Source organism: Pelodiscus sinensis, unplaced genomic scaffold, assembly GCF_049634645.1.
Source record: "Pelodiscus sinensis isolate JC-2024 unplaced genomic scaffold, ASM4963464v1 ctg34, whole genome shotgun sequence".
Lineage (NCBI taxonomy): Eukaryota > Metazoa > Chordata > Testudines > Trionychidae > Pelodiscus > Pelodiscus sinensis.
The window spans coordinates 6,199,614-6,225,072 of record NW_027465849.1 but is presented as its reverse complement, the minus strand read 5'-3'; the positions used below and the strand labels follow the sequence as shown (position 1 = coordinate 6,225,072).

At 62.1% G+C, this 25,459-nt stretch overlaps 1 protein-coding gene across 2 annotated transcripts; it reads left to right on the top strand.

Moving 5' to 3' along the window:
* The first annotated feature begins 5,660 nt into the window (after positions 1–5,660).
* On the top strand, positions 5,661–24,303 carry HIF3A (hypoxia inducible factor 3 subunit alpha). Of its 2 annotated transcripts, XM_075915266.1 has the most exons (16): positions 5,661–5,783; positions 7,238–7,482; positions 15,249–15,442; positions 15,837–15,973; positions 16,307–16,391; positions 17,115–17,224; positions 18,046–18,257; positions 18,749–18,855; positions 19,398–19,545; positions 20,026–20,186; positions 20,412–20,635; positions 21,407–21,484; positions 21,676–22,046; positions 22,315–22,426; positions 22,643–22,739; positions 23,625–24,303. In XM_075915266.1, exons 2-16 carry the CDS (start codon positions 7,337–7,339, stop codon positions 23,774–23,776), a joined length of 2,334 nt encoding a protein of 777 aa, XP_075771381.1. In that variant the 5' UTR covers positions 5,661–5,783; positions 7,238–7,336; the 3' UTR covers positions 23,777–24,303. The 2 variants fall into 2 exon arrangements, with proteins under 2 accessions (XP_075771381.1, XP_075771382.1); XM_075915267.1 differs by lacking the exon at positions 21,407–21,484.
* The last annotated feature ends 1,156 nt before the right edge of the window (positions 24,304–25,459 follow it).

Below are 25,459 nucleotides of genomic sequence, written 5' to 3'. Positions count from 1 at the left end.
CGCCCGGAGGTACGTTAACCTGTGGAACTCCCTGCCAGAGGAGACTATAACAGAGTTCAGAAAGGAGCTTGATGAATTCCTGGAGGATGGGTCCATCAGTGGCTATTAGGCAGGATGGGCAGGGATGGAGTCGCTACCTCTGTTTGTCAGAGTTTGGGAACGGGCGACAGGGGTGGGATCACTGGATGATTCCCTGTTCTGTTCACTCCCTCTGGGGCACCTGGCCTTGGCCACTGTGGGCAGACAGGACAGTGGGCTAGATGGACCTTTGGTCTGACCCCGTCTGACCGTTCTTATGTTCTTAAGCACATGGGTGGCAGGTGAAGGAAGGGCTGGGGGAGGCAAGGCCCCAGCCCTGCCCCTTCCGTTCAGACCATGCGCCCATCACAGGGAGGGTGGGCAGCATATGGCCTGAGCCTCCCTGGCCCCCGAGTATGGGGAAGAAGGGAGCTCAGCCCCCAGCCCTAGAGCACAGGGGAGGACGGGAGATGCACAACCCCTGACCCCAGAGCACAGGGGAGGAGAGTGGTGCATGGCCCTCGGCCCCAGAGCATGGGGAGGGCCCAGGTCTGAGTCCCTCCCACACCCAAGCTCCCCCCAAAGCCCGCACCCCTTCCGCCAACTTACCCCAGCCTGGTGAAAATGACCCAGTGGGTGCAGGGGGGGGCGAGCCAGTGACAGAGGGAAGGGGGATGGAGTGAGCAGGGGGCGGGGCCTTAGAAAAGGGGCAGGGCCTTAGAAAAGGGGCGGGGCCTCAGAAAAGGGGCAGGGCTGCGGTGGGGCAGGGGTGTTCGGTTTTGTGCAATACGTGGCCACCTTGGCTGGACTCCCTCTGCCTCCGGTTCTCCAGGCTCGGGGTGTGCCCGGCTCCTGCTGGCCAGGCCTGCTGTGGAGCAAGGGGTGGGAGGTGCTGCAGGGTGGGGGGGCTGGCATGAGCCAGCCCAAGGCCTCAGGCGGAGGGAGGGGAAATGCCCTTCCCCCCCTTGCCCCTCTGTGGGGTCCCCCAGCAAAGGGGGGGAGCAGTGTGGACATGCTGTTGGAGTGCGGCTAGGGTGCTTGCTTCCTCCTGCCATCCACCAGGGGGCGACTCAATTCTACTCCCCTCCCTGCTCAATGGACCGCCCCTTTCTCAGAGTAAAGTGGGATGCAGCGGTGCCCCCTGCTGGGGCCTCCACATTACTGCCATAGGAACGGCTTGGGATCTGAGTGGCCATGAGGGATGGGGGGGGGGGGGGAAACTGAGGCACGGGGCAGGGAAGTGGCTTATCCTAAACTCACTTAGAGAATTAAGTGGCTTAGGTGTTAGCTGTCCTGGTCCTCACCTGTATTCCCCTCTGGGAGCTGGGGATAGACCCCAGGAATCCTGACCTGTAGCCCTCCTGCTCTAACCACTAGGCCACATTCCTCTCCCCCAGCTGGGGAGAGAACCCAGGAGTCCTGGCCCCCAGCTCCACTCTGCTCTCACCACCAGATACCAAACTTGTCTTGAATGGGCTCAGGATTTCATGGTTTGTGTCAGTTTCCCAATGCGACTGCAGGGAGCTGATGCTCTGAGTTAGGGGGTGGCTGATTCCTGGGAGCTAGGTGGCTGCAGAGCTCTGTGACTTGCCCGGCTGCGACTGGCTTGGAAGCTGCGGGCTCCGTTCCTTCCCAGAGCCCCTGTGGCTGTGACTGCCCCACTCAGGGTTTTATTCCTGTTGTGCTTTGGTTCGTTTTTCCCAAACAGCCTTTAATGGGCAGTGCCGTGTTTTTACAAAAGTTCCCATGTCAACAAAACCGGCACTTTTTTATAGCCCCCCCCAAAAAAATCTATGAAAAATATCCAACCGATTCTAGTTTTGTCCCCCTGCTCTGGAAGGAGAGTGGGGTCTAGTGGTTAGAGCAGGATGGCAGGGCTCCTGGATTCTGTCCCTGGGTGAGGGACGGGAGCAGGGCTCTGGCATTTCATGCTATGACAGTACAGGAAGAAGGGTAGCTCTCTAACTCCAGCCTGATCTCCCTTGCGTGACCAAGCCATGTTGGAATCATCATATGGGCAGGTGATTAACATCACTAGAGCCGGCAGTCTCCTCTGCATTGTGTGATTCAACACACCCTTGTCATGGGGGGGCTGTGGGTTTCAGGTCCATGTGTGTTAGTTTAGGGGACACAGCCTGGACACCTGTCTGTCTCATGGATGGGGTGACGCTGAAGGGGTGTAACTTAGATCTATGTCAGGGGCTACAATTCCCCCCCTCCCCCCCGCAAAGCTTCTAGGGAAAAGGTTCGACTCAGCTGCACAGAGTGACTGGGGTGTATTTTAAAGGTACCATCGGGGGATTTTCCTTGACCCACTTCCCCCAATCCAGGAGGGATTCAACTGCGGACAGGACCTTCCTGGGTCAATCTGTTCTCAGTTTACACTGGCCCTGACTAGAGTCACTCCAGATTTAGACCCAGGTCATTGAGAGCAGAATCTGGCTCCGGCTCTAGTGATGTTAATGGGGCCACATTGCCTTTCCCAGCCAGGTCAGAACCAGTGTTAGAACATCAGAATGGCCAGACTGGGTCGGACCAAAGGTCCATCCAGCCCAGTAGCCTGTCTGCCCACAGTGGCCAATGCCAGGTGACCCAGAAGGGGTGGACCAAAGACAATGATCAAGCGATCTCTCTCCTGCCATCCATCTCCAGCCTTTGACAAACAGAGGCTGGGACACCATTCCTGACCCATACGGGCTAATAGCCATTAATGGACTTAACTTCCATGAATTTATCTAGTTCTCTTTTCATAGAATCATAGAATCATAGGACTGGAAGGGACCTCGAGAGGTCATCGAGTCCAGCCCCCCGCCCTCAAGGCAGGACCAAGCTCCGTCTACACCATCCCTGACAGATGTCTATCTATCCAGTTCTTAAATATCTCCAGAGAGGGAGATTCCACCACCTCCCTCGGCAATTTATTCCAATATTTGACCACCCTGACAGTGAGGAATTTTTTCCCAATGTCCAATCTAAACCTCCCCTGCTGCACTTTAAGCCCATTACTCCTTGTCCTGTCCTCAGAAACCAAGAGGAACAAATTTTCTCCTTCCTCCTTGTGACACCCTTTTAGATATTTGAAAACCGCTATCATGTCCCCCCTTAATCTTCTTTTTTCCAAACTAAACAAGCCCAGTTCATGAAGCCTGGCTTCATAGGTCATGTTCTCTAGACCTTTAATCATTCTTGTCGCTCTTCTCTGTACCCTCTCCAATTTCTCCACATCTTTCTTGAAATGTGGCGCCCAGAACTGGACACAGTACTCCAGCTGAGGCCTAACTAGTGCAGAGTAGAGCTGCAGAATGACTTCACGAGTTTTGCTTACAACACACCTGTTGATACAACCTAGAATCATATTTGCTTTTTTTGCAGCAGCATCACACTGTTGACTCATATTTAACTTGTGGTCCACTATGACCCCTAGATCCCTTTCCGCCATGCTCCTTCCTAGACAGTCGCTTCCCATCTTGTATGTATGGAACTGATTGTTCCTTCCTAAGTGGAGCACTTTGCATTTCTCTTTATTAAACCTCATCCTGTTTACCTCTGACCATTTCTCTAACTTGCTAAGGTCATTTTGAATTATGTCCCTATCCTCCAAAGAAGTTGCAACCCCACCCAGTTTGGTATCATCTGCAAACTTAATAAGCGTACTCTCTATCCCAATATCTACATCACAGATATTAAACCCTGTCATAGTCCTAGCCTTCACGAAGTCCTCAGGCAAGGAGTTCCACAGATTGACAATGCGCTGTGTGAAGAACTTCCTTTTATTTGTTTTAAACCTGCTGCCCATTCGTTTCATTTGGTGGCCCCTAGTCCTTATATTATAACTTTTCCTTATTCACTTTCTCCACACCACTCATGATTTTATAGACCTCTATCCTATCCCCCCTTAGTCTCCTCTTTTCCAGGCTGAAAAGTCCCTGTCTCTTTAATCTCTCCTCATATGGGACCCGTTCCAAACCCCTCATCATTTTAGTTGCCCTTCTCTGAACCTTTTCTAATGCCAGTAGATCTTTTTTGAGGTGAGGAGACCACATCTGTACATAGTATTCCAGATGTGGGCGTACCATGGATTTAGATAAGGGCAATAAGATATTCTCCGTCTTATTCTCTATCACTTTTTTTAATGATTCCAAACATCCTGTTTGCTTTTTTGACTGTCGCTGCACACTGTGTGGACGTCTTCAGAGAACTATCCACAATGACTCCAAGATCTCTTTCCTGATTAGTTGTAGCTAAATTAGCCCCCATCATATTATATATGCATACTAGGGGTTATTTTTTCCAATGTGCGTTATTTTAATTGTTCTCTCTAATTTTTAACACCAACGTGCAGGATAAATTTTGTTCTGTGCACCGAGGCAGGGGCGGATGTGCACCACCAGTAGAAACACAGGCTGCCGGTTGTGGGCGCCCTGCTAATCCACTGGGCGGCATTTGACTCTCTCCTGGGTGGTCGCCCAAGGGCTCAGCTCCTGGGGATCACTGGTCAGAACCGATTCCAAATAGCAGTGAAGTCTATGGAGCCAATCTGGATTGAGAGGCTCTCAAGAATCGGATGAGGATTTAGCCTTAATTCTCCTGCACGAGTGCCAGGTGGTGTAACTGAGATCCAAACTGGGTCATAGCCAGATGTAACCCAGTGTAACACAGCAGAATCTGCGTCTGGAGCCCGAACCTTGGCTGGCTCCAAGGCACTGCTAGAACAAACTGGATTACTAATAATAACAACAAAGAGCTGTCTACACAGGGAGCTAATCCAGAACCACTCCATGGGAACAATCTTGGTCCTGCCTTGTTCTGGTTTAGCATCATCGACTTCAGAAGCGCATTCAGTTAAACCAGAAAAGGGCCTTCCTAATCTGCAGTAAGAGCCTCCACACATGGAGTTATTTCCATTCACACCCTACCTTAATCCGAATTAATGTTTAGGTGTAGACAAACCTGGGGGAGCTGAGATCAGAGCCTGGCCTGACCCTGCTGCAATCCGGGGGTAACTCCGGATTGACCCTGGGGTAGCTGGGATCAGAATCTGGCCCCATTAAACCCCACTGCAGTTGGGAGTAACTCCAGAGTGACTCTGATTCCCCAGGGAAGCTGAAATCAGAATCTAGCTCTGCCTGCCTTGCAGTCCGGTGTGACTCTGGATTAACCCAAGGGGATGGGATCAGTGCGGGACCTGACTCTATTGCAATCATGGGGTGACTCCAGATTGACGCGGGGGGGAAGGAGGAATGGGGGTCTGAGGTCAGAATCCAGCCATGTCCCCACTGCATTCGGGGGACGTGTGACTCCGGACTGGCTCCAGGAGAGCTGAGATCAGGATCCGGTCCTGCCCCCGACGCAATCGGGGGTGACTCCGGATTGGCTCGGGGCCGGCCGGATCCCTCCGAGTCTGTGGCCCGCAGCTCCCTGCAGTGGCCGCGGAGGGGCTCTCGAGGCCAGCCATCTGCCAGCTGGGGGGGGGGGGGGGGACGCGTGTGGCCCCGGAGTGACACCCCGGCCGCCCAATCCCCACGCGCAGCAGCACAAAGGGCCTGCGAGTTTGCAAGGGCTCCATGGCGGGGAGGGGGCCCCGGGGGGTGGGGGAAAGCCCGGGCTGTGGGGGGGAGGGGGGAGCCAATGGCACGGCTGGGGGAGGGGCGGCGGAGGGGGAGTAGCTTGCAGGGGAGGGGGTTTCACGGGAGTTGGTGGGGCGCGGAGCAGTGCACCGGGAGCGCTGCGGAGCGAGCCATGGAGAGCAGCCTCCAGTGTGCAAGGTACTGTCCCCCCCCCGCCGGAGTTAACCCCTGAGGCGCCCGAGGCGGGGAGATCTGGGGGCCCGGGGCCTAGTGGGTGGAGGGGGGGGGATGCCCAGGCTGCAGCCGGGCGAGGCTGGCTCGGTCCAGCCCCTGCCCCCCCAGCCCTGGGGGGTCTTGGAGCTGCCGAGTCAGCAAGATCCCAAGCAGGGCGTGTTTGCTGTGGGTTGCGGGGGGTCTTGGTTTGCCCCCCCGAATTTTTAATAGCTCTGTAGTCCCCCCCCCCCCCCACTGTGCAGGAGCGAGCAGGGTCCTAGAGGCTGGTACAATATAGGCCCCCCCCGCCCCAGGAATGTTTCTGAAATCGCCCCCCCCCCATGGCAAGGGGCTTGTGGATTTGGGGGGCTGGCGAGAGACGCTCCCCGCGAGTTGTGCGAGGAGGGGGGCAGCGGTCACCAGGCGCCCCCTGGCTTGCATTGAGGCCGGGGGCTGTTTTCGGAGGGGCGGCGGGGGGGGGGGTCTTTGCAGGCGAGGTCGATTGCGGGTGGGGGAGGGGCGATGGCTCGCTAGTGCCAAAGTTTGGCTCCTTGTGACGTCAGCGGTGAATTCCACGCGGGGGCGGGGGGGGGGGTTGGGGGGGGGGGGTGCAGGCTGCGCCCAGCTGGGCAGAAGCGACAGCAGTGCCACGTCTGATCGGCTGTAATTTTGGAGGGGGGGGGAGGGCTGGAAGACCCCCCCCCCACTCATTTCCAAGGCCATGCTGGCCAGCTTTGGCAGCCATGCCAGAGTTCCACGGGGGAGGGAGCGGGGGCGGGGGGGGGAAGTGGGTGTGAGCAGACCCCCCCCCACACACACTCTCCTTGTTTACCATCCTGCTCCCAGTGTCTCCATGAGCCGCCCCTACTGGGGTAATCGGATTTGGGGCCCTTCCAGAGAGCGGGGGGGAGGGGGGAGCGGGGGTGGGGAAATGCAACCTGCTCTGCCCTCCCCTACAGTTTTAGGGGCAGATTTCTGATGGCCGCAGGGAACTGGCTGGTGCCAGGGTGGTGCCAGGCAGGGGCTGCGTCTAGACACGCCGGTGGGGGACCCCGGGGCTGACTTTTGCTGGACTTTTCAACCCCTCCGAGTTCCATCCAGCTGCCAGCCGCCAGTGGGGCTGGAATCCACCTGAGCTGCGGCTGGCATCCGATTCCTGCACAGGAGTGGGCGTTTGGACTTAGATCTGAACTTTCCGGCGAGCTCGGGGGGGGGCTGGGGGAGCAGTTTGCCCTTGAATTGGCACGCCCTTGAGCAAAGGGGCGGCTAACCCCCGGGGGCTGATCCCCACTTGTGCATGTGCGGGGGGGGGGGGGAACTGGGTTCTCACACCCCGTTCATCACCGAGGCCTCTCTGAGCATCCGGATCAGAACCGCCGGGGGTGTGGTGGGTGGGTTGGGTCTCAGGGGCCGGGTGTCTGGTTTCCTCGCTGTTATAGGAACTGGCCGGCGGGTGCGAGTTGGGGAGACGTTCGGAGCTTTCCTTGGATCTCTGGTGCGGGGATCGCGTCCCGGGACGGTCTCCGCTGCACAGGGAAATGAGACCCAGTCCGGGGCTCGAGTGGGGGGCGTCCAGCCCTGGAGTGTGCCTTCCAACCACCCCGATGTTTAATGAACAAAGTTATCCAAAGGCGGCTGTCGGGCCCGCCACGCCGGGCAGCGCTGGGAGCGGGCTGAGCGCCAGGTGGGTGTGTCAGATTTTTGGTTCTTTGGGATCCTCCGGTTTGTCAAAGTTTGCTCTGGCCTGCGCAGCTCGGGGGGCATTGATGCCAATGGGGCAGGGCCGGTCTACCCCAGCGAGGGATCTGGTGTCTATCCGAGCCACTCTGGCGTTCGGGGCGCGCAAAGAACCGCTGCTCTGCCAGGTGCGGGTGATGACTGGGGCTGAGACCCGGTGGCTGGAACGTCTCTGCTGGGCACTGGCTGTGGGCCAGCAGCCGGTTGGGTATCAATCCAGAAACTTGGTTCTCCTCTTGCGCTGCCCCCTCTTGGCCAGGGCAGGAACTGCTCCCTGCCTTGCTCAGCCTGGCAGCCGGCAACAGGGATTCCCCAGCTCGGGCTGGCACGCGCAGAAATCCTCCCCCTGCTCTCGCGGCTGGCACCGTCGCTGCCCACGGGCTGCTCCGCCGTCCGTCTCCGTGCCGAGCCCCCACATGCTCGGCACAGGGCTGGGAGATATTTCCTCGGTGCCCGGTTCTTCCGCCCTTCCGTGCCGGGAGGTTGGCACGGGGGCGCTCCCGGTCCGCAGTGCTCCCCTGGGTTGCTGTGTCAGTGCTACGGCTGGACATTTATCCCCCTGGGCACAGCTCCCTCCTCCCCTTGCTGGGCGCCCCAGCCTGGCACCGAGCCTGGCCCAGCCCCCGCCCTGCCCACCCCCCCCAACTAACTCTCTCCCTGCTGGGTTCCTCCCCAGAGTAATGCAGCCGTCCGGCTGCCCGTGGGTGCTTTGGGGAGGGGGGGCAGGGGGAGTGCGCCACGTGTGTGTGTGTGTACATCACATGTTCCAGCCCGGTGCCAAGCCGTGACGTGGGGCGGGGGGGAGGGGCTGCGCCCTCTGGTGCCGTATGGAGCAGCCAAGTCCTGCTGTTGCTCGGGGCGGCGCTGATCCGGGGCTAGGGGCGGGGGCGGGCGGCAGGCGCTGGCATTCGGGGCCGGCGGGGCGACGCGGCGGGATGTGGGCCCGGCGGACGCGGCGCTCGTGGGGTGAGTCGCGCTGGCAGAGCCCGGCACCCCCTCGCCCGTCTCGCCAACCTCTTCCTTCTGCTCTCCCTTGCTTCCTTTCCCCACCCATCCCCTGCCTCGCCTCTCTGCCCCCCTCCCGGTCCCTTCCTGCCCCCCGTCTCTGTCTGCCGGAGGCCCCCAGCTTTGCTGTTAGCTGGGTCCCCTCCCGGCGCTGGCAGGCTGGGCCATGCTCGGAGCCCTGCTCGGCTGGGAGGTGAGCAAGCGGGCAGCAGCCTAGTATGGGTGAGCAAGAAGCACTTGGGGGGGGGGCTCTCCTCACCCCCTGGCATGCATTTGGAGCACTGCCGACTGAGTTACGGGCACCACGCAGAAGATCATGCCCCCACCTGCGGCTGTGACCAACCCCAGCCTGGGAAGCTGTCCGGATGGCGTGTCATGCCACGGCAGTTGATTCTGCTAGCTCTTTTCTCGGGGGCTGTGTCTACACTACGCTGATCGATCCGAGACAGGTACGCCCACGGCGCGCCGCAATTCGCCTACTTTTCCTGATGGATTTGTCGGAAGCGGCTTTTCCAAGATGTGGCCCTTCTGCCGTGGGCCAGATTTCGGAAAAGCCTTCTCTCTCGGAAGAGCCCGTCGCCCTCGTGGGAGGAGGAAGACGGGGCTTCCGAAAGAGCGCGTCTGCTCGTCCGCCCAAAAGAAGCGGAAGAGCGGATGCGTTCCCTGGACGCGGTGGAGTTTTTCCGGGATAAAGTGTAGACACAGCCTGGCTGTCGGAGTAGGTGGGAGAGTGGGGTCTAGTGGTTAGAGCGCTGGGGAGCAGGACTCCTGCATTCTCTCCTTGGATGAGAGGGGAGTCGTTAGAGCAGGGGGCCTGGGGCCAGGACTCCAAAGGTTTCACCCCAGCTCTGGGAGAGGAGTGGGGTCCAGTGGTTAGAGCAGGTGTGTGTGTGTGTGGGGGGGGGGTTGGGGTCTATTTTCTGCTGCCATGTAACGTTGGGACAGTTCCCATCCCCTGACGGTGCCGCTCTCCTGACGCGGCAGATCACGGCTCCTAGCGGAAAGGTTACGGGGATCGGGTTGCTGGGGTTGCGCAGGGCTCTGTGTCTTCGGGAAGCGGCTGCTCAGCACGCGGGTGGCTAAAAGGGGAGAGACAGCAGCAGGGGGTCACCGCAGGGTGGGCTGGTGTCAGTGCGTGTACCTTGCCCATCCAGCTTTCCCTGCACAAGAATAAGCTGATTCAGCCCCATTTTACAGCTGGGAAGCCAGAGGCAGGAGAGGACTCAGCGAGGCCCCTCGCCCTCCTACTGCAGCCACTAGATCCCCTCTCCCCTCCCTGTTCTGGGGCTAGAACCCAGGTGCCCGGTCTCCGAGGCCAGATCACCCTACAGCCCTGTACCGCGGAGCGGGAGTCCTGGGCGGACGGGCGCTAAGAAATGTTCGGGGTTGTTTAGGGTCCCTTTTCCGCAGGAACCCCTCAGCTCGATGGGGTGTGGCTGGGACATGTCTGTGGTTGTGGGGCAGCTGAGTCCTCTCCCATCCCTACCCCCCTATATCTCTGCAGGTGAAGTTTCCATAAACTGGCACCTCCAACTCCCAGCATTTATCCCAGTGCCTGGCATCCACGCCAGCTGGCCGGGCCCTGCTCCGAGCTGGGGAAGGCCAGGCGTGGAGCAGGGAGCTAGGCAGGGACCGGCAGGTGGGAGCAGCAGGGCGGAGACTGGGGCTAGGAGGAGAGGGGCGGGGTCAGACTCTGCTCCCTCCCTGCTCTGTCCCGGGACCCCAGCAGAGGTGGGGGAGTCACTTTGGGGGACTTTGGGAGGTGACATGGCTCCTGTCCCCCCCCCCTTCAGTCCCCGGTTACTCTTCTGCCAATTCCCCTCCCCCCTTCTGACCTAGGGCTCAGCCCCCCCACCCCGGTGTCCCCACATGCTCAGTGGGTGCCCCATAATCCAGCCGGGAGGTGGGGGGGGGGGTCCCTTGAGTTCAGCAAAGGGTCTTGCCCTCCCCCTTCACAGATGGGCACATCCCCGCCTGGCCATCACCCACCCCCCTCCTTGGAGCAGGACGAACCGGTGGGGGATGGGGGGCAGAGGCTGCGGGCCCCGGGCCCGGCTGTGGCGCCCCATGGAAGTGTCTTGTTCCAGCCAAAATTAGCCAGGCCCTGGGAGCAGCAAACAGGAAAAGGCCCGGCTTGGTCGCTGCTTCCCCCGCCTCTCACCCTGCTCACGTAGGCCCAGCCAGGCCGGAGAGGGGCCTCTGGGCCGCCTGCCAAGGGCTGGAGGGGGGGTTAACGCTTCTCCCCCCCCCACCAGGGCCCGGAGGGCTGGCCCCCTGCCCTGCCAGGGGTTAGTCCCCCTCCACCCTGCGTCCCCTGTCAGCCCCCCCTCTCTCCTTCCCAGGATTAGCCCCGTTCTGCCCAGGCCTCCTTCCCCTGGATGCAGGGCACCCCTGGCTGGGAAGGGGGGCTGGGCCGTGGGATGGGGAGGGATTTGCCCAAGGTCACAGCAAAAAGAACCCAGGAGTCCCGACTCCCACCCCCCTAACCACTAGTCCCCGCTCCCGTCTCGTCTGCGGGCGAGCTGGGGCAGCCCGGAGGCCCTGGCTGCGGCGCCGTGAACGGCTGGGTGGCCAGTTCGGAGCAGAGCTAACCCCTTGGGCTGCTCGCCGGGTTTGGGATCCAGAAGGCGTTGGCCGTGGGGTGGGGTCTGGCTCGGCCCTGGTGCTCGTAGTTCCCGTGTGGGGCTCGCTCCGTTCGGGGCTGGATCCCGGTTTGGCTCGGCTCTTGTTTTCCACGGGGGCTGGTGGGGACTGGCTCCGTGCGGGCGCGGTGTTCTTGGCGCCGTCCTCTGGGCCGGGGAATCGCGAGGAGGAAAGGTGGGGGGAGCCTGCCAGGGTCCCAGCCCCCCGGCTCTTGAGCAGCTTGGTCCTCGGCCATCCCGGCTCGTGCTGTTGGCTCGGCACCCAGGAATGGGCTGCCTGGGGCTGGGCGTGGAAGGGGCTGGGAGTGCTCCGTGGCCTGCGCCGGTGCAGTGTTGCTGATTCAGCAGGGGGCGCTCTCCCCTGGCAGCGGGTGCTGACACTAGGGGGCGCTGTGCTGGAGGGAGCCAGGTGCGGGAGGAGGGTTCTCCCCTCACAGTCAATGCTGGCCCCAGTGCCCTCCCCGGCCAGGTTGCTGTGAAGTTACAGCTGCCAAGCCCCAGCCCAGAGGTGGCTGCATTTCATGTGGGGGTCCCTGCACCAACCAGTCCTCGAAATGCTGTGCATGTGTGTGTACCACTGCGCAGCCGTGTGTCATAGTCCCTAGACTGCTCCCAGCTGACGGGGAGTCTCCGTTATCCTTCGGAGCAGGGGAAAAGGGTCCGTCCTCTGCAGTGGATGTGTCCTTTGCCAGGAGGGGGGGGGGTCTTCCTCCTCCCCCGACTCTCTCGCTGGCCAAGGAATCACCTCTCCCCTTCCACCCATGTCAAGTGTGCGAGTGTGTCCGTGTCCATCCCACGCTTCCCTGCTGCTCCCAGCTCTTTGGGGGAGGGGCTGGGGCTGGCATGGAGGGGGATTCAGGGCAGGGGAGGGGGCTATTGCCCCCCCTTGGGGGCAGCGGGGCCAGAACACCCCAGCCCAGAGGAGCCAGGAGCATGAGCTTTTGGCCTGTTCAGGAGTTGATGGGGGGGGGGGGGGCAGGTGAAGGGGGATCCCTGGCCCTAGCTTGGGGACCCCCATCCCAGGCCAAGCAGGCTGGGGGGGGGGCGGATTGGATGGGACCTGCTGGGGTGGGTGAGGTAGGGCTGGCGGTTAGTGAGTGGTTGGGCCGGCTGACGGCTCCCTCCCCTCCCCTCCCCAGGCCTTCCCGCGGCTCCAGGCAGCCAGGCCTGGCACCCAGCCCGGTGTGCAGAACACGGTGTCCTGGACTGGCTGCCAAGCGCACGTGCGGACACGGCAGGCCGGGGGGGGGGGAGAGGGGGATGGACGGTGGAAGAGAGGGGAGGGGAGCCGTGCGGGGGAAGGGAGGTGTGATGAGGGGTCTGTGTCCTATAGGAAAGGGGGAGTGTAATGGGGGGTGTAATAGGGGCTGGGGGGGGGTCTCTGCTGAAGGGGGAGGGGTGATGTGATCCGAGGGGATGTTTGTGATGTTGGGGAGATGTGAGAGACCCTTTGGGAAGCTGGAGCTCTCTTGTAGAGAGTGAAGGACCCTCGCTGCGGGGTGGGGGGGCAGAGGTTCTGTATTTCATGGACAGATGATGGAAAAGTGGCTTAACTCACCCATGGAGGAGTCTCATTCTGAGTGCCAGGCAGGGCACTGCTCTGGGGAAGCTCACAACTTCCAAGGTCCCACCCTGGGAACTAGGCAGGGCACTGCTCCGGGGAAGTTCACAGCTCCGGGGCCCCACACTGGGAGCTAGGCAGGGCACTGCTCCAGGGAAGCTCACAGCTCCAAGGTCCCACACTGGGTGCTAGGCAGGGCACTGCTCCAGGGAAGCTCACAGCTCTAAGGTCCCACACTGGGTGCGATGCACGGCACTGCTCCGGGGAAGCTCGCAGCTCCGGTGTTCAGCCCTTCGAGCTGAGAAGCAAAGCTGCCAGCTGAACCCTGGCCTGCATCGGGGGAGGGGGGTGAAATCAAAGGGGGTGCGCACGTTTTGGGGGCTGAAGGGGCATCCTGGCCTTGAGCTGTTTGTTCCCAGGGGTCGGCCACCTGCTCTCGGGTGCTCGTTGCGCAGCTCCCACCTGCCGTCATAACACAGCGTTGTTCCCTCCGCCGCCCAAGCTTGCTCTGAGGCAGGTGTTGGGGCACTGCATTGAGGAAGCTCACAGCCACCCCTCCTGCTGCTGCCCCCCATGTGCCCTGCGCCAGCCTTGCCAGGTCTCCCTTGGCCGTTCCCCCCCAGCACCCATCAGACAGAGAACTCTGCAACTCGGGGCACGAGTGAGCGGCTGCCTCCGTGTGTCTGCGCCTTCCTGCTGTGGTGCCCGGATTTCATCCCCTTCCACGGCTCAGACCTTTCCGCACTGGAGCACCCCAGCTGGGGCTAGCTTTCGCCCCCACCCCCTTGCCAGGTTCCCACCTCCACTGGCCCCGAGCCCCCCTCCCGTGGCGCGTCGCCGGCGGAGATGCCGGGATACCTCTGGCAAAGGCCCATGTTCTCCCAAACGCCCGCTCCCAGGGTGGGGTGGGAAGTGGGCAACGGGCCAAGGACAAAGGCAGAACAGGCTGTTCTCTGGCGGGCAGGGAGGAGGGGTCGGGCTCGGCAGCTGGGCCCCAGGAGCACGGGCGGGTCTGGCCACAGCAGCCCGAGCCAGGCTGGAAAGGAGCCGGTGATGCCGGGGGTGCAGAGACAGGAGATGGTCTGGGTAGGAGCTGGAGGGGGAGTGAAACTGGGATATTGGGGGGAGCAGCAGGCACCATAATAGTCAGGGCGCTTGGGTGGGATATTGGGGGACCAAGAGTGGGGAGTAGGCAGGGGCATGGGGATACTGGGGGCACAGGGAGGGAGCAGGCGGGGCACTGGGATATTGGGGAGTACAGAAGTGGGGAGCAGGCAGGGGCACGGGGACATGGGGGTACAAAAGTGGGGAGCAGGCAGGGGGTACTGAGATATTGGGGGACAGAGGTGGGGAGTGAATGGGACACTGAGGCATTGGGGGTACAGAAGAGGGGAGCAGGCAAGGGCACTGGGATATTGGGCGACGGGTGGGGAGCAAACAGGAGCACTATAATATTGGGGTACAGAAGTGGGGAGTGCGCAGGGGACACTGGGATATTGGGGTACAGGGATGGGAAGTGGGCAGGTAGCACTGGGTTATTGGGGGTACAGAAGTGGGGAGCAGGCAGTGGCCAATGGGATATTGGGGGCCATAAGAGTGGGGAACAAACAGGGGCACCGGGACATTGGAGGTACAGGGGTGGGGAGTGGCAGGGGGCACTGGGACATTGGGGGTACAGAGGTGGGGAGCAGCAGGGGGCACTGGGACATTGGGGGTACAGGGGTGGGGAGTGGCAGGGGGCACTGGGACATTGGGGGTACAGAGGTGGGGAGCAGCAGGGGGCACTGGGACATTGGGGGTACAGGGGTGGGGAGCGGCAGGGGGCACTGGGACATTGGGGGTACAGGGGTGGGGAGTGGCAGGGGACACTGGGATTGGGGGGGTGCCGGGGGGGGATTTTCAATTATGGGAGGGGAGAAATGTTCTTAATCTCTGTCCTATGCAGAGTTGGCCTAGACACCCCCCACCCCCACCGCCGCCTGCTCCTCAGGGTTCCCCACATCTTCCCCCTCCCCATTTCTATCCCTATCATTAAGGACCTCATGCAAGAGCCTGGGGGGGTGTTTTGGGGGCTCCCTGGTGGTGTGGGGGATTCCAGAGGGTGCCCCTGGAGTTTTCCCGTCCCCTGATCTGTCCCCTTCCCCTACTAGGATATTCCGCAGGGTGCCAGGAGGAGCTGGGTGACCGGGGTTCAGGGGGACCCTGCTCGTCTGAGTCTAGTCAGGGGTGAGGGGACCCATATCCGGCGTCCGGGGGTGGGGGGACTCATGGGGCTGGAGCACTGAGCCATCTCCCCTTCCCAAAGTCACAGCCAATCAGCAGCACAGCTGGCAAGAGACCCCAGGAGTCCTGGCTCCCAGCCCCTTGCTCTGCCCACTAGACCTCACTCCCCTCCCAGAGGCGGGGCTAGGCCCCAGGGGAGGGTGCATACGCGGGGCCGGAGGGGGCCTGCGTCCCCATAGAGCGAGTCCCCTGAGCTGGCTCTCCTCCCCGCCGGCCCAGCAGCAGGTCTACGACGGATATCCGCAAGGAGAAGTCGCGGGATGCGGCGCGATGCCGGCGCAGCAAGGAGACGGAAGTGTTCTACCAGCTGGCCCACACCCTGCCCTTCGCCCGGGGCGTCAGCGCCCACCTGGACAAGGCCTCCATCATGCGCCTCACCATCAGCTACCTGCGCATGCACAAGCTCGTCACCTCGGGTGAGGCCCCCTCCCCACCTTTGGGTGCCGGCGGGGGGCACTGGCGCGGCCCGCTCCCAGCACCTGGGTAGGCTCAATGAAATCGCAGGCTTCAGGGTGCCGGGGTCAGGAAGGGGATTCCGTCCGCCTGGGCGCTGTGGGGGAGACTTAGCTGGTTTGGGGGCGTCCGGGGTGGACTAGTGCTGGGCACTGGCTGGATGGGTTGACGGATGAGGGATGGGGCAGGGCGGATACCAGGCAGGGGGCTCTGAGCCATGGGGGACTGCAGGCTGGATGGGCCCCCGATATAGGCAGCTTGCGGGCCCACTGGAACCTGTTGCTCTCAGATGGGTTTATACTGGGAATTCCCTGGCCTGGGCAGGGCCCGGCTGACCCCCGTGCTTGTGGCCCGCAGAGGAGTGGCGTGGGCAGCCGGAGCAGGTGGACGCCTGTTACCTGAAGGCGCTGGATGGCTTCGTCATGGTGCTGACGGAGGAGGGTGACATGGCCTACCTGTCGGAGAACGTCAGCAAACACCTGGGCCTGACCCAGGTGAGTGGGGAGAGGGCCGCTGCCATGCCTCCCTCCCCCATGGCTAACTCCCGCCGTCGGGGGCAGGGCTGGGGGCTCCATCCCGGCTCCATGCGTCCTGCTGCCATGGTCCCCGCCCCCCTCCGGGATCTCCTGAGCCCTGGGGGGGATAGAGGGGGCACGGCAGTGCACTGCCTGGCGGGGGTGGTTAATCCGTCGGCTGGTTGCCCTGCTCCAGTACCTAGGGATCGGGGGTGCATGGGGCTGGTGCAGAGATGTAGCTGGGGGTGAGGCCTGGCAGTACGGTGCCCCCCCCACTTCCAACACTGGCTGTGATTCCCCCTCCCCCCCCAGCTGGAGCTCATCGGGCACAGCGTCTTCGACTTCATCCACCCCTGTGACCAGGAAGAGCTGCAGGATGTGCTGAGCCCCCGGCAGGGTGAGTGGCCCCCATTGTTCCCCCAACCCCTCCCTAGCAGGGGGAGCCCCCCCGGTTCCCTCTGGCAGGGGAGCCCCTCCCTTCCCCCCCCCCCCCCCGTAGGTTGAGGAGCACTCCCTTGTGGTTCTCCTACCCCAGCAGGATGACTTCCCCTCTGCGGGTCCCCCAGTTCCCCATCCCAGGCAGAGCGATCACCCGCCATGGGTCCCCCAATCCTCCTGGCAAGGTGAGAGCCCCCCATGTTCCCCCTTAACCCCCCCCGAAAGGGCGAGTGCCCCCCCAGTTCCCCCAACTCCCCTAGCAGGATTAATGTCCCCCCCCAACCTCCCTGCTCCTGGCAAGCTGAGTGCCTCCCTGTAGCCCCCCTCCAGGGTAAGTGCTCCCCTACGCTCCACCCCTAGTTTCTCCCCTAGCAGAATGCGCACTCTCCCCGTGACCCCCCATCCCTCCTCCTATTGCCCCCCCAGGTTGAGTGCCCCCTTTGCAGGGCGAGTGGTCCCCCAGCCCCCACCTTCCCCAGGTCCCCATGTCAGTCCCTTCTCAACCCCTCTGTATCCCAGATGCGCCCCATCTACTCAGTACCCCTCCAGCAGCCCCCCCCGTGTCACATGCAGGCCCTGTACCTCCCCTCGAGATTACCCTCCCCTCAGTCCCACGCCCTCCGCTGCCCCTCTCCCCCACGGGGCACCCGCTGACGCTGTCCTGCCCCCTCCCTTGCCGCAGGCTTCTCTAAGAAGAAGGAGGTGAAGACGGAGCGCAGCTTCTCCCTGCGCATGAAGAGCACCCTGACCAGCAGGGGGCGCACCGTCAACCTCAAGTCCGCCACCTGGAAGGTCCGGCGCAGGGGAGATGGCCGCAGCCGGGGCAGCCCTCGGCTCTAGAACAGATGGGGGAGGGGGGAAGGGAATGGGTTCTAGAGCAGTCCAGAGCACCTTGGAACTCTGCCCTGGCTCAGCGTGGGCAGGGGTTGCTATGGAGACAGCGTCCGAGTGGCTGTGCAAACGGGGTTCTAGGACTGCGACTAGGCAATGGGGTTCTAGAGCTGGGTGGCTGTGTGGGCCTGGGGCCGGGGTGGGTTGCTATGGAAACCGGGCTCCAGAAGCGCTTGTATACAGGTTCCCAAGCGGCACTGGGGTGAGATGGGCATGGAGACAGTCTTCTGGAGACAGTGGGGGGGGGGGGAGAGCCCAACGGAAGCAGGGTCCTAGAACAGCGGTGGGTGTGTTGCTATGGAAACCGTGTTCTAGAGAACTTGCCGGGTGCATCATGGGAAGGAGGTTCTGAAACGGGGAGGGGAGGAGGTTGGCATGGATACGGATTTCTGAACAGCCGTGGGTGGGTTGCTAGGAAACGGGGGTTCTAGAGCAGCAGGGGGCAGCGCGGATATGGGTTCTAGCACCGGGCGGAGGGTGTGGACGTGAACTTCTGGAGCAGCTGCGGGTGGGTTGCTATGGAAACAGGGTTCTAGAAAAGAATGGGGGGGGGTTAGGATGACAACGGAGTTCTAGAACAGCGGGGGGGGAAGGGTTTTGGAACGGGTCAGCGGGTTGTCATGGAGACGGCGTTCTAGACCCCTCTGGCGTGGCATCCCAGGCGAGGTGTCGGATGTGGAGCCGGGCGCGGGAGGGATCTGACTGCCCCCCCCCACCCCCAGGTGCTGCACTGTGCTGGCCACATGCGGTCCTACACGCCGGCACGGGAGGGGCCAGAGGAGGCAGAGGGGGGGTACGTGGAGCCCCCCCTGCGCTGCCTGATGCTGATCTGCGAGGCCATCCCCCACCCGGCCAACATCGAGACCCCCCTGGACAGCAGCACCTTCCTCAGCCAGCACAGCATGGACATGAAGTTCACCTACTGCGACGAGAGGTGAGAGGGCGTGGCTAATGGGAGCCCCGCCCCCACTGGGTCCCCACCCTCACCCCACCCCCGCCAGGGGCCCTGCCCTCCCAGCTCCCTTCCCCACCCAGCGAGGGCACAGCCTCAGCTCTGGGGGCCCCAGCGTACCCCCCGCCCTTCCCTCTCCTTTACGTTGCTCTCCTGGGGGTTTCTTCCCTGGGGTGCCCTGTGTTCACCCCACGCTGCTCATAGGCCCTCCCCTCTGCTCTGCTGTATATTCATCCCCTCCCCCACAGGACCCCCCCTCCTTTCTCCCCCTTGAAGCCTGAGTCCCCCCTCCCACTCTGACACTCTGGGAGTGGGCACTGGGGCACTGGCTGGCCTGACGTTGCTCAGGATTCGCGGGGGTACTCCGAGCTTTGTGGGATCCGGCTGGGATGGAGGGGGAGGGTCGATACTGGAGCGGGGGGGGGGGGGGGGGGATGCCTTGCTGATTTCCCCTCCCCCCGTCTCCTGGGCAGGATTGCAGAGGTGGCAGGATACACGCCCGAAGAGCTGCTGGGCTGCTCCATCTACGAGTACATCCATGCCCTGGACTCCGACTCCGTCAGCAAGAGCATCCACACCCGTAAGTAACCCCCCGGGCACCCCTTCCCCATCCTCTGCAACGACAGTGAGAGCCCCCCAGATCTCCCTGCTCTGAAAGCCTTCCCACCCGCTGCTGCTGCTGAAGGAGAATCCCCATTCGTTGTGAGCAGTACTGGGGCTATGACACACGGAGGAGCAGTTCCCAGTGCATCTGGCAGGGGGCGAAAATGCACCACCTAGCCAGTGTGTTTGCTTTCTATGGGAGGCGATCTGTCTCGCTTGGTGCACACCCCCTCTTAATGCAGAGCATGGCCTTCCAGCCTGGTCTCCCATCCCCACCGCTGCCTCGCACCAGTGCAAGAGCCTCCTTTCCTACTGCCCCCCATCTCTGGCCATCCTGCCCGTCTGTGCCGTTCCTCAGGCCGTCTGTCCGTCCTCTCTCTCTTTCTGTGTCCACCCGGCCCCTCTCTCTCTGTCCCGCTTTTCTGTCTGTCTCTCTGTCCCGCCGTGTCCCGTGCCGTCTCTGTCTCCTGCCCCATCCCATCCCGTGGGTGGCTCTGACCCCTCCGCTCCTCCCCGCAGTGCTGAGCAAAGGGCAGGCGGTGACAGGCCAGTACCGCTTCCTGGCCAAGAGCGGGGGCTACCTGTGGGCCCAGACCCAGGCCACCGTCATCTCCAACAGCAAGAACTCCCAGCCCGAGAGTGTCGTCTGCGTCCACTTCGTCCTCAGGTGGGGGGGGCCGGGATGTTGGGGAGTGGGCGGGGCTTGTCTTCTGTGAGGGGGAGGAGTCATGTCCTAGGCCTCTCCGTGATGGGCAGCCGTTCTGAGCAGACTGGCCCTTGGCCACTCCTGCTCAGTGTGGCCCCGCTGGTTTGGGGGTGCTGGGCTTTGCTGGGGAGGTGACAATGGGCATAAATTGCTCCGTATCCTTTGGCTGAGCTGGCAGAGCCGAGCTGTGGGAAATCCACAGCGCCCAGGGCTTTCTGGCCCCTCAGCCTGTCCCACACAGAACCCAGATTGTCTTGCGCCAGCGGAGTAGAAGGAGAATCCCTATCTGCTGACAGCAGTATAGGGGCCATGACACACAGCAGAGCGCTTCCGACTGCATCCTGCAGTGCTGGAGCTGGTGTGAGCTGCTGGCCCCTGACACCTGTGGAAACAGGGCTCCTCCCCTCACTCCTCCCTCCCCCCATCCTGTTCCCCTTACAGCCAGGTGGAGGAGATGGGTGTGGTGCTGTCACTGGAGCAGACCGAACGCCAGGGTGAGGGGCGGCGCTTGCCTCCAGATCCTGACCCAGCCAGCCAAGCCAACGGCAGCCCCGAGGAACTGGACCCGGACACAGGGGAGACCATCCTTAACCTCAGCTTCGGTATGGAGCATGGCAAAAGGGAGCCAGTGGAGGGTAGGGGTGGGGTGATGGGGCAGGGTGGCAGAGATGAGGGGTGGGGGCAGATCTCCGGGTCCCAGGGCAGGGCGGAGAGTCGGGGGCTGGCGGGACCCCCCACAAGGGACCGCTTGAGGGGCAGCGAGGGGGTTGGGCTGGGGGGGGGAGCTGTGTCCATGTCACTCACCCCCGTGACGCTGGTCCCCGTAGAGCGGCAGGGTCCCCGGCTCCTGGCCTTCCTGCGCCCGGCCCACGTGAGCGAGGCGGAGCTGCAGCGCGACCCGCGCCGGTTCTGCAGCCCCGACCTGCAGCGGCTGCTGGGGCCCATCTTCGACCCGCCTGGAGCCCGGGCCAGTGGGGGGGCCGCCCCACGCACACGGCCCTCCCCCGAGCCCGGTCCGCAGCCGCAGGATGCTGCCAAGGGCACTGCTCCGGTAAGGGACCTCTTGTGGGGCAGCGAGGGGGCTGGGCTATGGGGGGAGGGGGAGCAGGGAGCTGTGTCCATGGGAGGAGAGGGGGTCTGTGCGTGGCGGGGTGGAGGATAGCGGGGGATGGGGGATGGGGGCTGCACTGAGGGGAATGTTGTCCATGGTGGCAGCGGAAGGGCTGGCAATATAGTGGGGAGAAGAGGAGGTGGGGCTGCATCAATGGGGGCAGCAGGGGAGGGAGGGGGTGGGGGTTGTGGGGGGGGAGGGAATGGGGGCCTGTGGGAATGGGGGCAGCAGGGGAGGGAGGGGGTGGGGGTTGTGGGGGGGAGGGAATGGGGGCCTGTGGGAATGGGGGCAGCAGGGGAGGGAGGGGGTGGGGGTTGTGGGGGGGAGGAAATGGGGGCCTGTGGGAATGGGGGCAGCAGGGGAGGGAGGGGGTAGGGGTTGTGGGGGGGAGGGGCTGGGGACCTGTGGGAATGGGGGCAGCAGGGGAGGGAGGGGGAGGGGATGGGGGCCTGTGGGAATGGGGCTAACAGGGGAGGGAGGGGGTAGGGGTTGTGGGGGGAGGGGCTGGGGGCCTGTGGGAATGGGGCTAGCAGGGGAGGGAGGGGGGAGGGGTTGTGGGGGGGAGGGGCTGGGGGCCTGTGGGAATGGGGGCAGCAGGGGAGGGAGGGGGAGGGGCTGGGGGCCTGTGGGAATGGGGCTAGCAGGGGCCGGAGCCATGAAGAGAGGGTGCCCACGTGGCCCGTGCTCCGTCCCTTTGCCCGTCGCCCCCAGGCCGAGCTGCCCTTCGACATGCAGGACGTGCAGAAGCTCTTCGCCTCCACCCAGGAGGCCGTGGAGACGGCGCTGCAGGTACTGGGGGGGGGCCAGTGACCCCTGTTGCCCAGGGACTCTGTCCCCTCAGGGCTCCCAGCTCCCTTCTCCCTCCGGCCCCGGTTCCTGCCTCCTGGAGCCATAGGTGTGGTCTTGCCCCCAGGGGCCTCGCCCCAGAGGTGGCTGCATCTTGGGGCAGGGTGGGGGTTAATGCTGGGCTGCCCCTGCAGGATTACGAGGCGCTCGACCTGGAGATGCTGGCTCCGTACATCTCGATGGACGACGATTTCCAGCTCAGCGGCACCGAGCAGCCCCCCTGGCTGGCCGAGAAGCGGGGCGATCCTGCTGCGGCCAGGAGAAAGGGCCCCCCGCTGCCACCGGCCTCGCCCCCGCCACGGCCCCGCTCCAGCAGCTTCCATGGGGTGTCTGGCCGTGAACCTGACCTGCCCGGCTTGCTCCGTTGGGGCAGCGAGACCAGCCTGAGCCAGACCCGGTCCCTTCAGCCCCCGGAAGAGGAGCCCATGGACCTGGAGGGGCCAATGGTGCCCCCAGGAGGCAACCAGAAGGATTACCGTGCCTCCCACATGGGGGCTAGGAAGAGGTGAGAGGGTGGGGTATGAACCACTGGGGCCATGACCCATCCCAGCCACCCCCAATCAGACCCATGTAGCCCGGCACCCCTGTCCAAATTTTAACCCTAGTCAATTCCTGCAGCAGGGAGTCCCACCGGTACATTCTTTGCTTCCTTTGGCCCACGTGACGTTTGTCAGCCTTGTGGTTGCCCTGCCCTGGGTCTCTCTTGTAGTGAGGTGGGTCAGCCAATTCCTTCCATGCCCCTTTTACCCCCCTGTCACCTCTCTGATCTGCAGGGCCCTGGAGCTGAGCCTGGAGGAGGAAGGGACTGACTTCCTGGAGGTGGTGCCCCTGAAGCGCTCCCACAGTTCTGAGTCTGATGGCTTCTTGCTGCCTTCCCTGAATCTGGTACGTCTGGTGGGGGCCAGGCCAGGCAGATCCAGGGAAAGGACGGAGGGAGGGGGCCGGGTGGGGGAATGGGGCGGGAGGATATATTGGAGGTAGGGTGGATGTGGATTAGCCTGGGGGAATGCCAGGGGGCTGAGTGGGAGGAGACTCGGTCAGGGGACAGCCTGGAGGAGTTGGGGAGGCAGGGCTGATTGATGCTCTCAATTGCACCCCCAGGGTTTCCTGCTGAGTGTGGAGGAGGGGCTGGAAGCTGGCGCCCCCCGGTGCAGCACAGTGGTAGGTCGGAAGACGCTGGGCCTGGAGGAACCAATGGGTGAGTTCCACACGACCGGGGAGCTCACTGTGGCTACGTCTACACTGGCATGATTTCCCGAAAATGCTTTTAACGGAAAAGTTTTCCGTTAAAAGCATTTGCGGAAAAGCGCGTCCAGATTGGCAGGATGCTTTTCCGCAAAAGCACTCTTTGCTGAAAAGCATCCGTGACCAATCTAGACGCGCTTTTCCGCAAAAAAGCCCCGATCGCCATTTTCGCCATCGGGGCTTTTTTGCGGAAAACAAATCTGAGCTGTCTACACTGGCCCTTTTGCAGAAAAGTCTTTCGGAAAAAGACTTTTGCCCGAACGGGAGCAGCATAGTATGACATGACATTACAGTATAATCTTACATGAGATGGTCAGTGCTTTTCCGGAAATTCAAGCGGCCAGTGTAGACAGCTGGCAAGTTTTTCCGGAAAAGCCGCTGATTTTCCGGAACAACTTGCCAGTCTAGATACAGCCTGTGAGGCACGGTGGGGGACGCCGGGATACAGCCGATCTTGTCTCCCCAGCAGGCACCCTGGGAGGGGTTTCCTTCCTGAGCCCCCTGCATGAGGGCAGGGACCTAGCTGAGGTCACTGTAAATGCTGCTGGCAGCCGGGCCCAGCCTGGAGTCCTGTTTCTGGGGCTTTGGGAGAATCAACTAGCAGCGCAGGGCATATATAACTGATCAGTTCTGGCTGCATCCAGCAGAGGGCAGCAGCACACTTACTGGCTAGCTCTGCTGCTGGCGTCCTTTGCTACACCTGTCTTGTGAACCAGTGGAACTCCCCGCCACATGAAATTAATTTCCTCGGTTTTTTTTCTGTTCTCTTCTCCCCCCCCCTTTTTTTCTCTACCCCCATTTTGTTACCTTTCACATACTTGCCTCCCGCTCCCTCCAGCCCTGCTGGGAGACATGCTGCCCTTTGTGGTGGATGGTCCAGTGCTCTCTCAGCTGGCCCTGTATGATGGCGAGGACGAGGCCTTGGAGCAGAGCGGCGGGCACTTCCAGCCAGGCGAGGAACTCCTGGGGGAGCTGGACCAGGCCACCTGATGGTCTGGCCCCCCCACCTGACGCTCCCACTCTGCAGATGGGACAAACGGAACCAAACCCGACCCCAGTCTGTCCGGGGTGAGGCGCCTGCCTCTCCCCGCCACCCCCCACCAGCAACACTCACCTGCTCGCCTTCCCCTCCGGGGCCCTGAGAATGCTACCTACCTCAGCCCTGCCCCCCCTGGGCATTCCGTTCCTTAGGCCTCCCCCCGGAAATATTGGGGTGCATGGGGGAGGGGAGCTCGCCAGCCATGCCCTGGGGAATGGCGGCGGGCCCTTTAATGCTGGTCACCCCTTAATGGTGCTAGGGGAATGCTGCCCCCAGGGGCGATGCTGGGGATTGCAATATAAGCCAACCAAATGGGGGAGGGGGCAGTTCCCTCCCCCCCCTCTTTCTCCTCCCCCCACTGGTGCTCTGAAGCCACATCCGGACCAGGGAACCAGGCTGTTGTGCTGGCTGGATTTTGGCCCCAAGAGCGGGGGGGACGTCAGTTGGGCTGACGATGGGATATGGACGCCCCTCCCCCCCATCACTTTCAGCCCGTCCAGTCGGGAGGAGGGTCAGGATTGACTCTCCCTCTATTCTGTTCCCCCCACTCCACCAGACCCCCCCCCATTTCCCTGTCCTAGCTGGGACCACCCAGGGGGTGGGGCTGCTCATCCCCCCCTCTCCTCTCCCCCCATCCTTACCCAGAATCCTCCTGGTGCCTCTTGCCACATTTACCTCAGCGATGCCCTCTCTTCTTGCCCCCGAGGGGGGAGGGAGCACAATGGGCCGGGGGGGGGGGGGGGAGGACTGATGGACGACACCCCGTCAGTCGCCAACTGGCAGCTATTTGGCCAGAAGCCCAAATCTCTCTGTTTTGCAGTGGCCAAAACTGTGGCTTTGGTAGCCACGGCGTAAATGCTGCAGAGGCCAACGAAGCGGGGACGCAGTCCCCCCTCTCCCCCGTCTTTCAGCCTCTCGGCAGCTTGTTTCCAAAGCCTCCTGTGGCCCTGTCTGAGCAGAGAAATAGGGGGAGGAGGCAGAAAGATCCCATGTAATGGGCTGTTTTTAAGCTTTGTTTCTGGTTGCTTCGGGAACAAGAGCATCTCCAACCTGGCCCACAAGGAACGTAGGATGCATGAGGAGGGACATCGTAGGCAGGGGAAATTATCCTGTTCCTAGAGAAATCCCATATCAGGGTTTCAAAACCACCCTGGATTCCCTCTCCCCCCCTCCATGTTTTTATTCTTTCTTCAATCCCCAGTTCTCCTTCCACTTGGCTAGGGGGAATCCTCATTCCTCAAGCCCAGTTTGAACAAATTTTTCAGGCACTGGGATGTTTTCCTACATGCTCTGGAATTAAACAGGGCAGAATCGATCAGTGGTTTTCAGCCTGTGGTTCACCTGCTCCCGGGACTCTGCAGACTGGGTCCGTACCACCATTTGAAGCGTGTTAGGAGGGCGCCCATGAAAAAAGGTTGAAAACCACTGAACAATGACAGCATTCTTATCTGGCCTTACGTCAGGATTGTGTTTTTACTGGTGGGCCAACCTCAAATGTGGATGAAACACTTGGATAAAATTAGACCCATGTAGCTTATTTCCCTGCGTATACAGGAATAAGCTATCCCAAGATAAACCCCTTTTTCCTGGGATGACTGGTCCCTCCCAAAAGGTGTTGTACGGAATTAACTAGT